This window comes from Hemiscyllium ocellatum, chromosome 28 (genome assembly GCF_020745735.1).
Source record: "Hemiscyllium ocellatum isolate sHemOce1 chromosome 28, sHemOce1.pat.X.cur, whole genome shotgun sequence".
NCBI lineage: Eukaryota > Metazoa > Chordata > Chondrichthyes > Orectolobiformes > Hemiscylliidae > Hemiscyllium > Hemiscyllium ocellatum.
Window position 1 is genome coordinate 45,623,409 of NC_083428.1, and position 17,587 is coordinate 45,640,995.

Consider the following 17,587-nt stretch of genomic DNA (forward strand, 5'->3'; position numbering starts at 1 on the left):
AAGCCAAACAGCCCACTGCTGTTCCTGTTTCTTATGATAATAACATTAAACATCAAAAGGTGATGGTGTCAGATGGTCATTGTCTGGTACTTGTGTGCGGCAAATATTACTTCCTACTTACCAGCCCAAGCCTGGATATTGGTGAGGTCCTGCTGCACTTCTCACAGGCTGCTTCAGTACCCAAGCAATTGCAAATGGAACTGTAAACCATCCGATCAACTGATGATCATCCTGGGCTTCCAGTTGTGAAGGAGTGACATTGTGTCGGGGAGATCTGGACCCAGACTATGTGTGAAGTGGCGGTGGGGGTGGGATTGGATTCATGCAGCTTGAGTGATATTATGTCTGAGGGGAACAGATGGGGACCCAGTTTACCAACTCCCAGCGAGTATTTCATATTGTTATGATGTATGAATACTGAATAGGGTCAGCACAAACATTGAATCATAGCTCCCTGCAGTATAAAGTTCAGGGAATAGAGATTAACTTGTAAGATATTAGAAGTATGCATTGTGGTTTTCTTTCTTTATTCATGGCACATAGGTGATGTGGACTAGACTTTAGTGAAGGTGGTGACGACCTGCCTTCTGAAATCACTGCAGTTCATTTGGTGACTCTACGGTTAAACCACCTCCAGCGCGCTCTCTCTCTCTCTCTCTCTATCTCTCTATCTCTATCTCTATCTCTATCTCTATCTCTATCTCTATCTCTATCTCTTTCACACTCTCTCTCTCTCTCTCTCTCTCACACTCTCTCACACACCCTAACGCACCATGATGACCCTCTGTCCCTGCATTCACAATATTTTTTAAATGTACTGTGTGTTAACTTTACTTCTGTTTTCTTAATAAATATAATTCATCCCTTCATTCAGACTGTGCTATACTTTGCGTTAGACCTTTTTTTGAGTGATCATGAGTGATTTTCTTTTTTTTTGCTGGTCTCCCCCTCCCCCATTATTTTTATTAAGCGATTTTCTATTAAGTGAGGTTTTGCTGGAACGCAACTGTGGCATTCTGGGAGAACTAACTGTACTCATAGTACAGTTAGGAGAGAGTTCCAGATTTTAAACTGACAGTGATCTATTTCTAAGTCAGGATGGTGAACAGTTTGGAGGGGAAATTTGTAGGTGGTGGTGTTCCCATGTATCTATTGCCCTTGTCGTTCTGTGTGATAGGGGACACAGGTTGAGTCCTTGTTGTTGAAACAGCCAGAGAGAGTTGTAATAATGCATCTTGTAGATGTGTCATTGTTTCAGCTACAATTCTTGGTAGCACTTCTCCGTGTTCTTCCCTTTCCAGGAAAATCTTCAGATGCCAATAAATCCAGCTGAAACTTTTGGCAAACCTGTTTCTATTGTTACTAGCTCAATTCTAATTCCAGTTGATTCGGCGTGTTTCCCATCCAGATTTTTTTTGTGACAGTAGACGGGGGTAATGTTGGTCCCAGTGAGGGTTATAGAGTGTTTCAATAACAAAGGGCATCTGGGAGTCTTTGCCTACTATTTAACTTGACTGAATGATCAAAGAAGCATCAACAACAGGATCTTAAACTATATGGTCAAACTATATGAATGTACAAGTACCAGTATGCCGTGTATGAGTGTGTAGTCTGTGCTGTCCATGTAGCACCCTCGGTCCTGGAGGAACGCTGTCTCGTTTTTACTGTATCCGTTGTATACGGTAGAAATGACAAATAAAAAGGTATTCTACTCCTGCAGTAGTTCTGGTCAGATCACACCTTGAGAAGTATATCCAGCTGTGGTGACTGAGCCTTGGAGAGGTACAGCAGACAAGAACCATGAGATCGAGGAGAGGTTTGAGCATTTTGGTCTGGAACAGGAAATTAGTTGATACAACACGGTAAGAGAATTGGGAAGGTACAGCTGGAAAACTCTCTTAAATTTTATTGACAAAATGACATTGGCTTTACTAGTACATAAACTATTAATTTGTACACAGAGGACAATCAATGTTCAGAACGACCCCAGTGTGGATTAGGGAAAGCAGAAAGGAATAAATCATTTGAGCATGTGGAATAGCTATGGGAGGAGTGCAGGGTTTGTCTGGGATTAATTATTATCAATCAAATAGTCGTGGCTTATTTGTTATTGTTGTGTGATCATACTGCTGTCCCATCCTGACCCATTGTAACAATGAATTCTGCTATAAGGTCAGGGTTTGTGTGGACTGTGGCCAGGGGTAAGGGACAGGCCCTCTAAGGTGCTGACAGTGATGGTGTTGTAGGGGAGGGTCCTCCTCTTCAGGAGACCATGTATATAGACAGAGTAAGCATTAGTTTACACGCGACCACCACAAAACAATGAGGAGGGAGCGGTATTCGGGTGGGATATTTGTGTGAGGTGGGATTTGGAAGTGGGCTGTGTATAGTGATGGGGAGGTGATATTTTGGGGGGGTGTGTATTGAGATATTTGGATGGGTAGGTAGGGGTGAATGTGGGAGATACTGGGGTTTGTGGGGATGCGTTTGGGTGGGTTGGGGGTATTTGGGTGTATATGTGGGGTATGGTATTTGAGTAGGTGGGGTTGTGTGTTGGGGTATTTGGGTCAGTAGGGTTGTGTGTGTGGGGAGGGAATATTTGGTGTGTGTGGGTGGGTGTGGTATTTGGGTGGGTGAGGGGGTTGGGGGTGTGTGTGGAGGTATTTTGGGTGGGTGGTGAGCATGTGTGGGGTGTGGTATGTAGGTGGGATGGTGTTGATTTTCTGTGTATTTTATTGAGACTTGACCCCTGTGTTGCAAAGAACATGTTGACCTATCGTTCTCCAGCTGGCTGTCCTGCTCTTAACTGTTGATTTAAGGTGTTAGGAGTTTAGACACTCCTAAAGGGTAAACACTGTTGTACCCTGTGACGAGCTGATGATTGTTGAAGCAGTGCCAAGTTGAAATGCCCTCAGTACTTACATTCAAGTCAATGAGCTGGCACTGAGGGGTGTGGATGAGATTCTCTCCCACAGTTTTTTGTATAACATCAATCACTTGCCTTTCCATTCCTGTGGGGACCAGCAAACACAAAACAGCTCTCTCCAATCCAATGCACCATCTAACACATGGTCAACATGTGCGTGTGTCTTATGTTTTCCTGTCATATTCATGATGAAGACCATATAAAAGACCCTCACTGTTGGTGAGCGTGTGTAGCCCAGAGATGGTGAGGGGCTGCTTTTGTAAAAGATATTTGCAAAGCATTAAAAACCAGGAACTGGAATTGAAATTACTCAAACTGGGTTCTCTTTCTCTCTCTCTCTCTTTTTTCCTTCCTTCCTTGGTTTCTTTTTTTAATTTCTTTTTATCATTTCTCTCTCTCTCTTTTTCTCTCTGTCATTGCTGCTGTCTTGTCTCTCTTACATTCCCGCCCTGCTCCCCCCCGCCTCTCGCGCTGCCCCCCCCCCCCCCCCCTCAGCCGGCCCTCACCCACCACCCCTCTCTCTCTCTCTCTCTCACCAAGTGACATAAGACTATGTTAAGCCAACCATTTGACCAGTAGGACCTAAGTGAGAGTTTTTTTTCGAGGATAACGGAATGGTGTCCTTGCTGAATTGCAGAGCTGTGGCTCTGGAACAGCTGGGGATACAGCCGTTAAAGTCGGAATTTAATTTAAAATCAGAGGTTGGAGAAGTGCAGATATCAGAACAGCTTGTGGGATTGGAGGAGGTCACAGACCAGAGGACAGGCAAGCCAATGGAGAAATTTGAAAACAAGGATGAGAACTTTTAAAATTGGAGCATTGCATAGTCAAGGGCCAGTGAACAGGGGAGTGATGGGAACAGGAACTTGGTGCAAATTAACATGGGCAGATAGATTTGAATGACCCCAAGTTTACAGAGGGTCAAATGTGGGAGAGCAACCGTTAGAATAGTTGAATCAAAGTGATAATGAGTGTAGGATTGGTCTCAGCAGCAGCAGACTGAGGTAGGGGCAGACCTGAGGCAGAAAGCAGAGCTCTTTCTGATGATGTACATGTGTCCTTGCAGTCAGATATAACACTGAGGTTGCAAAGTCTGGGAGGGTGGTCAGCAAGTGTGAATGGGTTGGTAGCTAGCAAAAGGAGTTCATGGGAGAGGCTGTAGCCCATGGTTAGATTGTCCCAGAATTTCATTTGATGGAATTTGCCTCATTCAGAACTGATTGTGGGACAAACTTTGTGGTTTCAGAGGTGGTGGTGACGAGGTGGAGCTGGGTTCCTTCTGTATACAAGTGGACACTGACTGTGTGTGGCTGCGAAGTAAGACAGAGATCATGGGCCAGAGGGAACCATGAAGGAAGGGGGGGCCATTGCTGGAGAATCCTTTTGCTGTAATGAGATGAAAGTGGAATGGTGAGGGTAGACCCATCAACAGGAGGAGAGTGGAGAGGGGCTGGAAGGGGATGGTGTGGTTACCATGTTAAAGGCTGCAGATGGGCCAACAATAACGGGAGGGAAAATTCACTTTGCCAAATGATGCTAGTTATCACTTCTCTGTTTGGCTTTGTTCCCAGCCTCCATCTCAGCAGAGAGTTTGTTCATGAAGTCTTGTGCTTAGCAGAATGAAGAGAGTCGTGACCCATGGAGATATGGATTGGCTGACAGAAGTCATTTTCAGGATGATGGATTGTAACTGGAGTACGGTGTGGGACTGCAATCTACTGAGCAGCCCCAACTGTTGACTGTATGGAACTCTGAGTGAAACACAGTGATGAGGCCTACTCTGAGGCTGCAGAGAGACACAGATTAGTCCAGATTATTGGGAGAAGGCTGCAGCGTGATAATCAATTTAGTACAAAAAAAAAGCAGCTTTCTTTTTAAAGTTTCTGTGACAGCACTTCCAAGGGATTTGTATTCCTTTTTACATGAACAAGAGTTAACATCCAGCTATAACAAGCTCAGGGGGCCAATGGTACGGGAGTCTTTGTTGAAAGACAACATCAATGAGGAATTTTAAGTTTTAATTACTCCACTAATAGTGTCCAGGGTTACAGCTGCATTCATCGGAACTTCTAGAATTCCCACCCTGACCTCTTCCTCTGCCCCCCCTCCTCTCTCTCTCTATTTCCCTTCCTTCATCAAACCCCCCTCCCAATGTTCTTCACAAATTTCCAACATGACCAGTGGAAGCAGATGATGTTAATTGATTCATCTTGGATGGATTTTGTTCAGGAAATAACGTTTTGGAATGTAGAATATGATTTGTTTGAGGCATGGAGTGTAGTGGGTGTGGGCTGTTTAGGAATGATAATTGACTTTTGACCCATGGTTCTTGAAGCAGTCTGTCAACAGGGGCTTCCTTCTGGTCGGGTCTGCCTCCGTTAATGACTGACTGCTCTCGTTAATCAGTGTAGCGCCGGGCCATGTGATAGCAGATGAATATTGGTCCTTCGTTACCCAGCATTTCAGTCTCTGGCATGAGGGAGGCTAGGTGTGATCCTAGAGGCAAATTGAACCCAGTTATTCCTGGGTGTGCTACACATTTCTAAATGTTGGCGATCGAGATGGGACTCAGGATGGTGAGAAATCCTAATGTGTCCTTGTAATGGTGGAAGATTGTAATGTGCTCCCTGCAATTAGCTTCAGAGGGAAATGCGCACCATGTAAGTGAAAAGACAGTTGTTTCTTTGAAAAAAGTGGATGCCTTCATGCTGAACTGATAATTACTGACACCATGTTGTCAATATTTAAGAGAGGTATTTGTCCGTCCGTCCATCCAGGCATCTCTTTTTGGTTAAGAATTTGTGTTTGTGGTGATGTTATTTTTACTCATTGTCATCTCCTCCTGAGAGTGCCGGCTGAGGGTCACTGCCCAACCAAACACAACTGAGAAATGCTGGGATTTCATTCCACTGCCTCTGATCTTAACCCTCTGTTAATCCCACTTCCAACACCCTTGAGCAAACAAAATTGCAAGACAAGCTAACTCTTAATGGGTGAAAGATTTAATCCGAGGAGAAAGTGAGGTCTGCAGATGCTGGAGATCAGAGCTGAAAATGTGTTGCTGGAGAAGTGCAGCAGGTCAGGCAGCATCCAAGGAGCAGGAGATTCGACGTTTCAGGCATAAGCCCTTCTTCAGGAAAGATTTAACCCGGACTGTATAACAGGTATTCCACTTGTTGAGGTATTTCCAAGCTCCAAGCCTTTGGACTGCTCTGTTGAATTAACTTCCTAACTCACTAGACAGTTCCTCTGAGAGATTTGGTATCATGTTGGGTCAGAGTAGAAAAGACTAGTTACAGTTGAAATTGTTGGATTCTATCCAATCTTTCAAAAGTTTAACCACATTTCAGGGCCCAGCAGAGAACCCGCAGCCAATCACTCTTGCTCTGTACTTTGCACTGTAATGGGATTGTGTGAAGACCACATCAGGAAATGAACTAGACCCAATCGGTGTCCCTTTGCCATCTTCCTTCAGGCTGAAGGAGAGGTCGCTGCCCTCAACCGAAGGATCCAACTGGTTGAGGAAGAGCTGGACCGGGCACAGGAACGTCTGGCCACTGCCCTGCAGAAGTTGGAGGAGGCAGAGAAGGCAGCGGATGAGAGCGAGAGGTGAGTGATGATCAATTCTGGAGAACACCCTTAATCTGAGTGAGGTCAGTCACCACAAGATAATCTCTGAAGAACATGAGCAGTTACTTCAGTTGAGCATAATTCAATGTCACATAATCATTGAAACTTGACACAAAATCTAAAATGATAAGATTAAGCAAAGAGATAAAAACTGCTTTGAATGAAGTAGCGATGTCGTGCAGCAGGCAAGCGGGAGTACAAAGGTTTAGGGGGAAGGGATTTTGGAGCCTGGGATATTGGTAGTTGAGGACATAGCAATCAGTAATGGAGCAATTAAAATCCGAGGAGATCAGACCAGTGAGTGCAGAAGGAGAGAGCTGGAGGGGGGTAGAGCCACGGAGGGATTTGGAACAAAGATGAGAACTTTCAAGTTAAGGCATTGATTAAACAGAAGACCAAACAAGTGAGCACGAACCTGGTGGGCTGATGGGATCTGATTTGGGGAAGGAAGGACAATAGGGATTCAGGGATGGAGGACAAGCCTGGCGTGCTTTGGAATAGTTGAGACCGAAGTTAACAATGGCACGAGTGAGAGCCTCAGTCACAATTGAGCTGAGACGGGGTCAGTATCTGCAGATATTAAACAGGTGGAACATTACAGGCCATCTGTAATCATAGGTGGTCAGAAGCTCCTGCTGAGGTCAAGCGTTGGGACACTTATTGGCTGGGAAATGGTTTAGGTAGAGAATGGAACTTGTTCAGTGAGTGAGGACAGTGGCTTCAGTATTTAATTGGAGGAGATTTCTAGTGATTCAGGCCTGATGTCAGCAAGAAGTGTAATAGTTTAGTGAGAGTGAGGAGTTAAGAGAGACGGTGTTGCATGTTGTCAGTTTACATGTGAGAATATCCCGCTGATTTTGAGGGTTGCTGTAGGCAGGACTGCATGAGAAATGGAAGGGGGTAAAGGACAGATTGCTGGATAATGTTGTGGGGCAAAATCCAGAGGATTCTCTTGCTCTGATGAGTTTGAGATGAACGGAACCAGGTGAGAGCAGTCCTAACCCACTGGAGGAGAGTAGAGAGGGTGGTTGGAGGAGGATGATGTGGTCACCATGTCAAAGGCTGCAGGCAGTTTGAGAAGAACAGAAAGGGTATGTTTCCAGTCACACAGGACACCACTGATAAGTTTAGTAAGAGCAGATTTAATATGGCAACAAGACGAGGACTTGATTTGAGGGATTTAAACTTGGCAGTTTCTGGAGAGCTGGGAAGTAATTGGAAGATGACAATGAGCTCTAGGATGTTGGAAAGGAGAGGGAGTTTAGAAGCTGGGACAGTGAAGTAAAAGGTTGCTTTTTTCGTTGGAAGGGTGTCAATGGCAGATTTAAAGGAGAGAGGAAACATCTGAAGAGAGGGAGCAATTTACAATATTGGCTTAATGTGAAGGGTGGGAAGAGGAGATGGGTGGGTTGAGTGAGCTCTTAAGAAGTTGAGCTCAAAGAGCTGGAGCATAGATGAAAAAGAGAGAGACTAGAGAAGGCTTCAAGTTCTTGTCATGATGATTGGCGGGCCATAGGCTGCACAGTGAGAATTTTGAAAGGCTGTTGTAAGGGAACTCGGCTGTGTTCCCTTTCTCTAAAGGGAGCCGATTTTGTGAAATGCCCCTTCATGATAGCATAAGGACTCCCAATGAAGATATCAGCATGTTGTTACAACCCAACTTATTCAATCCTGACTAGGTACAAGGGGACATATGATATTATATTGCTGTTTTGTCCATGTGCTATACTGAACTGGGCACTTAACACAACACCTAAGTCAAGATTGTGGGCAAAGTAACCTTTTCTTTCTGTCACTGTGGACCCGATCCTAGTTGGGAAAGGATTCAGTGATGCATTTAAAGGGAAACTGGATAAAGACATGAGCGAGAAAGAAATAGAAGGTTTAGGGTTAGAGAGAGGACTGGGATTAGTGGGCTGGCAGAGACGAGCTGGGTCAAATGGTCTAGTGGCATTATGTCCGATATCATTCTGTGAGAATTTCTCAGGAAGATGTGCAGTTGAAGTTAACTTTTAATTTTCATCAAATAAAAAGTGTTTATCTGTTTCAAGAGTGTATCTGTCTCTCATTCTTCACGTCGATATCTGTTGGGATGGAGTTGAATTGGATTGGGAATTGGTTTTCAGCATGATTGTTTTAGGGTAAGACATGGTTAGTCAGGTAGGTAAAAACAATGACTGTCAGGCCCTCAGAATGTGCCGTGATTAATGCTACATCAATGTTACCACCTTCCTTTCACAGACTAGATCGGTATTCCACTATTCTAATTCCACTTGACTATTTCCAAAGCCTAAATTTGACCAGCTCGAATTTCCATGTTTTAAAATATGTTAGATGTGCTCTGGTTGCTGGTTTAACCTGTGTCATCCTGGCTGTGTTTATTCAGAGGTATGAAAGTGATTGAGAACCGTGCAATGAAGGATGAGGAGAGGATGGAGCTCCAGGAGCTGCAGCTGAAGGAGGCAAAACACATTGCAGAAGAGGCTGATCGCAAATACGAAGAGGTGAGCACCGATAGGACAGCGCTTCGTGAAGCACATGATACCCTGCACTCCATATGGAGAGGCAGTGGCCTTGTGCTACCATCAGCAGGCAGAAACTCCAATAACGTTCTGGGGACCGCGTTCAAATCCTGTCATGGTCTTGCTTAACCAGCGGGAGAGTTGGTGAATGGGACGTGTGCAGGAGGCTTTGGGATGACCTTAAGTTTATAGAAGGCAGGATCTGGGATACTGGCTGGAAGCTGTTATGTAGGCAGGTTCAGAAGCAACAAAGGAATGGGTGACCATTTCAGCAGTAGATAGAATTGAATGCAGACAATGTCTAATGATGCCATGGACCTTGACAATGAGCAATTCCATGGAAGTGTGGTTAGAAACTTATCTCTTTGTCAAAGATTACAGCCATGTTTTAATAAACAGACTGGTGCCAGGGATAGGGTCGGAGTTGGTTGGCAGGGAATATAATTTGTAGCAGGAAAGGCATACAATTACTTCAGTCTTCCCAATGGTTGATGGGAGGAAATTTCTGCTCATTGTGTACTGCAAGTTAGATAAGCGGAATGCTAATTCAGCAAATGGAGGAGTTGAGTGAGTGAAGGTAGTGTGGTAGAGCTCATGGCTGTCTGGGTACATGTGAAAACCAACACTGAGCTTTTGGGTGATGTCTCTGAGGGAGGTGAGAAATAGAATGGGCCAGCTATAGATCCTTTAGGGACGGGAGAGGGAATGGATCATGAACATGAAGAGAAGTCTGAAGCTAAATCTCCAAATCAATAGGGTTGTGCTCTGTTTCCCTAACTCCAAACACTTCCAATTGTTTATCAGTAATTGCTGGGCCCTCCTCTTCCATCTGGTGGTGGGGAGGGGATTGTCCAGTGTCGCGTGTAGTGATGGAGCCTCACTTATGTGTTAGATCTGAGCTAACGTGGCTGTTGATGGGTAGGGATGTGTTGTACCACAGTGTGATTCTGGTGTGAGTTTAAGATGGAAGCTGTCCCCCACCGATGGTAAGAAAGCTAGTTTATGAACTGTGTGGTTTCAAATAAGTGTTGCCTACAGATCCTTCATTTTGCTAAAACTTATTCACTCTGTATAGGTCGCTCGTAAACTTGTCATCCTTGAAGGGGAGCTGGAGCGAGCTGAGGAAAGAGCTGAAGTCTCCGAGATGTAAGTCCCCTGTGGATGGGTTAAAACCTTGTGGTAGACTGAAGCCCACTTCATTACAATTCTGACTTTTGGTTGATGCAGTTTAAGTTCAATCCCTGCTGTGTGAACCAGTAACGTCATTTGCGGATGTTTTAGTTTTGGGACTTTCTCACTTTTATTGAAACTTTAAATGCTCGAAGTGGGTTTTATACTAATAAGAACGCCTCTCCAGGCTCACACAGTCAGGTCACTGTCACATGACCAGCCTGGATCATGGGAGTTGTTTGAATATATCTAACAGATGCCCCCATCGCTTCCATTCACTTGGTCAGTCCCCAACTCATTGTTAAACACTTCAGTATTCCTCTTCATCTGCATTCCTCTTGTGTTCGGTTTACTGTGTGAGATTTAGTGTTGAGTTTGTGTGCAAGATCGATTAATTCTCACTGCCACCATATCTTGTTCATGCAGGAAGTGTTGTGACCTGGAGGAGGAACTGAAAAATGTTACCAACAATCTCAAGTCACTGGAGGCTCAATCAGATAAGGTAAAGCGTGCCTTCCTACCCCTCTCTCACACTCACACTGGAAAAGCTGGTTTGAGTAAGATTTGAATAAGATACATTTGGATTATCGTCCTCTCACGCTTTCATTCCTGCTCCCTCCCTCCCCTTCATGCTCGCTCGCTGCCCCCTTGCTTGCTCACTCCCCCCATCCCCTGCTCTCCCTCACTCCCCTTCACCTGCACTCCCTCCCACATCTCCCAGCACTTTGCCATGTTTTGAACTTCTACTGCTTCATACAGACTGAGCAAGAGTTTTGGAGCAGAGCACTAAATGAAGATTTATAAATTTGTAGAGCCTTTCATAGAACAGTACAGCACAGAACAGGCCCTTCAGCCCACAATGTTGTGCCGACCATTGATCCTCATGTGAGGTAAATCTAATCTACAAACCCTGCAATTTCTGTGACCATATGCATGTCCAGCAGTCTCTTAAATATCCCCAATGACCTCACTTCCACAACTGCTGCTGGCAACGCATTCCATGCTCTCCACTCTGTGTAAAGGACCCGCCTCTGACATCCCCTCTATACTTTCCGCCAAACAGCTTAAAATTATGACCCTCTCGTGTTAACAGTTCACTGTCGCTGAATGTCCCAAAGTACACAACAGTTAGTGAAGGTCTGTTGAAGTCTACTGTAGCAGATATAGCAGCCGAGCTGCATGCAGTAAAATCCCATAAACAGCAAAGTGGTCTGATAATTCGGGGGTTTTTTTTGTGATGTTGGTTGAGCAGTAAACTCCTGAGTGCACATGGGGCCTGGGTTTAACCTCTCATATGAAAAATAATACGGTACAGACCCATAGCAATGTGGTTCAATCTAACTGCCCTCTGGGCAATTAGGGATCGGCAGTAATTGCTGGCCTAGTCAGATGCCCTCACCCTGTGGTGAATGAAGAGCAGCTCCCTCAGTACTGCCCTGGGACACCAGCCTGGATTTCACTGCTCCTGGGAAACAAACCTGGGCCCCTCCCAGGATTCATTGGGGTTGGAGTGACACCCAATCCACAACATCCACTCGCTCCACTACCAACACTCAGTACACATGACTGCTGCAATCTACAAGACACATTGTAGACATTCACTAAAGATCCTTAGAAGCACTTTCCAAACTCTCAACTGCTTCCATCTCAAAGAACAAGGGGAACACAGCTACATGCAAGTTCCCCTCCAAGCCAGTCACCATCCTAACCTGGTACGTCAAACAGCTGTTACAGTTTCAGAAGGCCCTTCCTGACTGTCTCCTCCAGAGCCCAGCGGTCACATCGTGTGAACAGATAAAGGAGAGGCTGATACTCCTCGGAATTGGCTTTGGTCAAATTCTACTCGGGAAAGTTCTTCATTTGTGATTCTGTGCTGTTTACTCTTTCACTTCTGAGGAAAGTGTGCTGTATCTGGGACCAGGTCTGATCTTATGGAATCCCCTTTGAAGCTATTTTTCTTATGCTAGATCAACTGCTGCAAGGTGTGAATTTTACTGAGATCGGTAACGGCCCGAGATTGAGCCAGAATCAGAAGTCAGCCGTGATGTGACTCATCCACCCATTACCTATCCACCCACAAGATGTCCAGCAGTACCGAGTTTTAGGGATTTAGTAACCTTGAACCCACAGCCTTATTACATCCTACCACCTCATCGCCAATGGCAAGTGATGAATGGACTAGTGTTAGTCCCCAGCAAATAGATATCCTAGTGATTTGGTCTATCCTGTAACAGCCATATAGAGTGGGAGTGAAAACAACCACTTTGTATACAAAGCAAGTGGAAATCTAGATCTCTCTCTCTCTCTCTCTCTCTCTCTCTCTCTCTCTCTCTCTCTCTCTCTCTCTCTCTCTCTCTCTCTCTCTCCTTCCCTCTCCCACACTCTCTCTCTCCTTCCCTCTCCCACCCTCTCTCTCCCTCTCTCTCTCTCCCTCCCTCTCCCACACTCTCTCTCCCTCCCTCTCCCACTATATCTCTATCTCTGTCTGACTCTACCCATCACCTGCTTTCCCTTTCCCTTTCTCTCCTCTCCCCACCTTCTATACTTTCCTTTTCCGTTTCCCTCCCTGCCTCCCATTACCTTTTCCCTCTCCTCCCTTTTCCCTTCGCCTCCCGTCCCCCTCCTCTCCGCCTCCTTTACCCTTGCCCTCCCAACGTGCTTCCCTTCTCTCCCTCCCCCTCACCCTCCTCCTGGCCTCCTTTGCCCTTTCCCTTTCCCTCCCCCTCCCTGCTTCCCTTCCCACCCCCCCCCCCCCACCTCCCTTTCCCTTTCCCTCCCCCTCCTACCTCCACTCTCCTCCCAGCCTCCCTCTGCCAAGACCATGATGGAGCTGTTGGGTGTACACTGGACGTGTTGTGGAGTGTTGTCTGCTATGGACAAGGATTGAAGGTGGGGGGTGGGGGGGGGGGGATGGTAAAAGGATTGGAGGGACAGATTGGTCTCGACTTAGTTGAATGATTGAAGAGACTGAGTGGCCATCTCCTGTTCCTTGATTCCTGTTGGGAATGGGGTTGAAGGCTCAATTGGAATTGCCTGTGCCCAGACTGTGTTACTAACTGCACTCTCCGTTGACAGTACTCTGAGAAGGAGGACAAGTATGAAGATGAAATCAAGATTCTGACTGACAAGCTGAAAGAGGTAAGTGCTGAATTATTCACAATGAGCTGCTTGAACCTAATGCAACACCTGTTTTGGGTTCGTAAAACAATGAGTGAATTCTCCCCACAGGAACACTGTCTCAATCTTTCATTCCTTTCCTTTCAGCCAATCCTGGGTAATTAGTAAGGCCTTGGGTGGTGCTGTTATCTGTCAGAGTTACAAACGTTTCCAAATGTTTACAGTTCCTGTCTGCACAATGTTTATTCTGTTTCTTTTCCTTCCCATCCCCCTGCCCAGCTTTCAGAGTGTGCAATTAGACTGTAAGTGAAAGGTTTAGATGGGAATGTGGGGCAGGAGTTTTCAGTGATCTGCAGAATTTGTCTAAAGTATTTTACGAACTGGTAGAATACCTTTCTCGCTGGGCTGTTAGAATTAGCATCTCTCCGTGTTGAGGTCATTACTTTGGCTGCGATATTGAGTCTGGTTCGCGGTGTAGTTAGGAATCTAGGGTATATTACAGACCCTGAGGAAGGGCTCATGCCCGAAACATCGACTCTCCTGCTCCTTGGATGCTGCCTGACCTGCTGCACTTTTCCAGCAACACACTTTCATGTCTGATCCCCAGCGTCTGCAGACCTCACTTTCTCCTATATGACAGACCCACAAAGATGTCAGCCTGTGAAAGATTAACCCTGACTGTCCCAAACTAATTAATCCAACTTCCTGGGTACATGTCTAGTGTCTGCTTTTGAGTTTGGCCTGACTTAATTAAACATCTTCTCTTTCTGACTTATCTCCAAAGTAGATTAGATCGATTTTAGTCGCAGTTGCTTCTTGCTAATTTACTTTCCCTCTTTGCCATTTGATTTTTTTTTTAATGGTCCTGTTGATCTGGTTTCTGATTCCCAGGCAGAAACTCGTGCAGAGTTTGCTGAAAGGACTGTTGCCAAACTGGAAAAGACCATCGATGACCTGGAAGGTAGGAGATTGCATGTTGATTCCACCAGCCAATTGTTTGGTTTGTCTGTGTCTCTTGGTTTCTATATCTGGCTAACTCTCTGTCTCCTCCATCTGTCATTCTTTCTCTCTTTGGTCTGTAACTTGGACCTTGTTTTATATAAACCTCGAACAGGGGGTTAAGTGCTTCAGTTAAGCAGGAAGCCAGAGGATTATGTGCCGAGATTAAGCCCATCAGTGTGGAATGCCAGGTAGAGAACAGGAGCTGGAAGAAGTGATTTTATTTTTCCGATGAGTACTCCATTTAAGAGGTGTTGGAAGAAGTCTTGTTCTTGTATTCAATCATTTAAAAACCCAACTGTGTATGTTTTAGTCCTTATTTGAACCATTGTGACCCTTCCTCCCTTGTTGCCTGGGAGTTGAAGGAATTGGCTGTGAGTTACTGACCTTGATGCAATGTTCAGCCTGTCCCTTGATGACTCAAGTCGCCCGTCCGAGTTTTCCCACACTGACTTCTGGAAACTTTTTTTCCTCAAGGGTAACTTTCTGACCATGTGTTATAAGAAAACCGGGAAGCTTATTCCCTCTGGCCTACAGAAAAATGTTTAACTATCGCAAAGATTATAAGAAAAATGTTTGCTTCCCTCCAAGGAAGTTATTACTGAGTTGCTTCCTCCCATATTGTAAGTGTTGTAGTGTTCTCTGCAAGGGATCTAGACCCGTTTCGGATCCGGTCATTAACTGAGTCTGCTGTGGAGTGGTTGAACACACTTTTTTTGCATTTCACACGTTCTAATCTGTGGTGTGTATCTCCTTCAACAGAGTGATGGTGAGTGAGGCTCTGTGTATCTGCAATTTTTCACCCACATTCTCCTCCCTCCACCCTGCTGCTCGTTCCTGGCCATTCTGCCCTCTGTCTGTGTTGGTCCTTTTTGGAAGAGCTGTCCACTTAGCTGCACCCCCTCACTGATTTCCCACGGCCCTGCACACTGTTGGTTTTAAAATGATTTTAAATGGCTGTTTGTTTGAATTGGATTCCAGCACCTTTCAAGCAGTGCATTATAATGAGGGGAAAGGTGAATAGGAACAGCAGGAGGTGGAGGAGGAGCAGTGAGCTGACTCAGTGAGGTGGCACCTTAACAAGAGTGAGACCCAAATATGTCTGTGTGACTCCTCCCACCCCAAACAAACAAACGTGAGGGTAACTTTGGCATGGGAGAATCTCGGAAGCAGCGAAATGGGATTGGATTGCTGGTCAAGCCCTCCCACCATGAACTTAAAGGGCTGAAGGGCCATCTCCTCTGCAGTGATGATACTATTAAAGAGACCAATGGACTTCTGATTTGCATGGTGTGATGGTTTGGTTCTTTACCACAATCAGATGCTGGGGTCCAAATCTCCCAGGTGATGCAGGGGCTGCCCTGTTGTGAGGACAACATACACACTTTGTCACTCTATGCCGAGAGTCCAGGTCACAGTGGGTCCTTCCCAAATGATTTCCCTCTGAGTCCCCATTTCAAGCCTTGCCCATTGCCGGCACCCCTCAGTGACAACAGTCAGACAGAGGGAGAGAGGAGGGCGGTCAATGAAAGCAGGGGATGGGAGAGGGGAAGCTGGTGGCAGTGGGAGAGGATCTCCGTGGTAACCATTGCTGTCTTGATGCTCGCGATTTCCGGTTTCATTTCCTGAGTCGTTGACCCCCTCCCCCCCCCCACTTTGGGAAGCTCTGTATTAAGGCATTTGGTGTAACAAAACATTTTTTTTTCTTTTTTTCTTCTTTTTTTTTTATATATAACCCCCACACTACCGCCTAACTGCAGTAGTGCTTATTTTTTCCTCAGTACCCATGGTGTGTGTGTGCAGGTGTGGGACACAGTGAGAGACACAAGGTGCACAAATCTTTATTTAATTTCCACCACCAGAAAAATAGGAAAACACCCGAGTGGCCAGTGACAAGCAGTGCCCTTCACATCGAAGGGCAATGCTGTGTGATCAAACAGTGAAGGGGAGGGCAGGGATTAAATCAAAATAGAGTTGGAGGGGGAAATGATGCACTCCACTCCCTGCGGCACCCACCTCTCCCTGAACAACTCCAGGGTGTTGGTGGACACCGCGTGCTCCTTCTCCAAGGACACCCGGGCTCTAACGTAACCGCGGAAGAGGGGCAGGCAGTCGGCCCTAACGACCCCCTCCACGGCCCGCTGCCTGGACCTGTTTATGGCCAGTTTGGCCAGACCCAGGAGCAGACCCACAAGGAGGTCTTCAGACCTGCCCTCCCTCCTCCGTACCGGGTGCACGAAGATCAGGAGCGTGGGACTGAAGTGCAACCAAAAGCAGAGGAGGAGGTTTTTGAGGAAATCAAAGAGGGAGTGCAAACGCCCGCACCCAATATACACATGGTCCACGGACTCCACAGCACCACAGAACAAGCAGTTGGGCTGGGAAACAAAACATTTCTAGAAGCAGTGTGTGCTTTTGCCATAGGCCCAGCTTCAATTTAAGATACACTCAGCAACAAATCTCCATGATTACTGCATCATATTTGAATTTAATTTCTAATTCTTTTAACTAATGTCAACAATTATTCCGATGTCGTCTTGAGATGTCTTGTTTTTTGCTTTGATTTTACTCCAATAATTTTCTCTCTCTCCTTTTTTTTTTGTTTTCCATCATTTCTTCTCACCTCACCCTTTTCCATTGATTTTTTCCCCCCACTGAACCACATGGTCATTCCATCATCACATGATTTCTTTTCCATCATAATCACTTGGTCACTCCTTTTGAAACCTGGTTACCCTCTGCCCCTCAACCTCCAGATGAACTCTATGCCCAGAAGCTGAAGTACAAAGCCATCAGCGAGGAGTTAGACCACGCCCTCAATGATATGACTTCTTTGTAAATGACCTTTGATCTTCTGCTCTACCCTCCTCCTGTCAGTGTTTCCTTGGTGCTCCTTTTACACCTAACTCTCTTTGACGAGTGCCTGTTAAATTGTAATTAATCGGCTAATTGCATCTGACCTTCTTCCATGTTACTTTCGATCAACTTCCTTGTGTGAAAATAAAACTGGGAGTCTCTCTTGCTGTCTGGTTCCTCTGTCGTCTGTTTATATTTCTCTTACTAGTTTATTTTGTTTCTTTTAATAACGTTGCACTAAGTAACTGAAATGCTAATTAACCTCTGAAGGTGGGTTCACAAGTTATTAATGATAAGAGTCTAAATTTTTTATTAATCTCCATTGTACTGTGAATTTGTGAATAAAAACAGAAAGCTAATTTGGTCT

The 17,587-nt window shown here is 45.5% G+C and overlaps 1 protein-coding gene across 4 annotated transcripts in view; it reads left to right on the forward strand.

Annotated features, from left to right (window-relative positions):
- The window catches only part of LOC132829072 (tropomyosin alpha-1 chain), a 108,428-nt gene that overhangs the window by 72,643 nt on the left and 18,198 nt on the right, over positions 1–17,587 (forward strand). For 2 of the 4 annotated variants that reach the window (XM_060846372.1, XM_060846374.1), the window contains 7 exons: positions 6,402–6,535; positions 8,943–9,060; positions 10,154–10,224; positions 10,675–10,750; positions 13,324–13,386; positions 14,257–14,326; positions 17,121–17,387. In XM_060846372.1, the coding sequence (XP_060702355.1) occupies positions 6,402–6,535; positions 8,943–9,060; positions 10,154–10,224; positions 10,675–10,750; positions 13,324–13,386; positions 14,257–14,326; positions 17,121–17,203 (615 nt within the window). In that variant the 3' untranslated portion in view covers positions 17,204–17,387. Of the gene's footprint in view, positions 1–6,401; positions 6,536–8,942; positions 9,061–10,153; positions 10,225–10,674; positions 10,751–13,323; positions 13,387–14,256; positions 14,327–17,120; positions 17,388–17,587 lie in introns of those variants that run through there. The other 2 variants (XM_060846373.1, XM_060846375.1) reach the window with 1 other exon arrangement.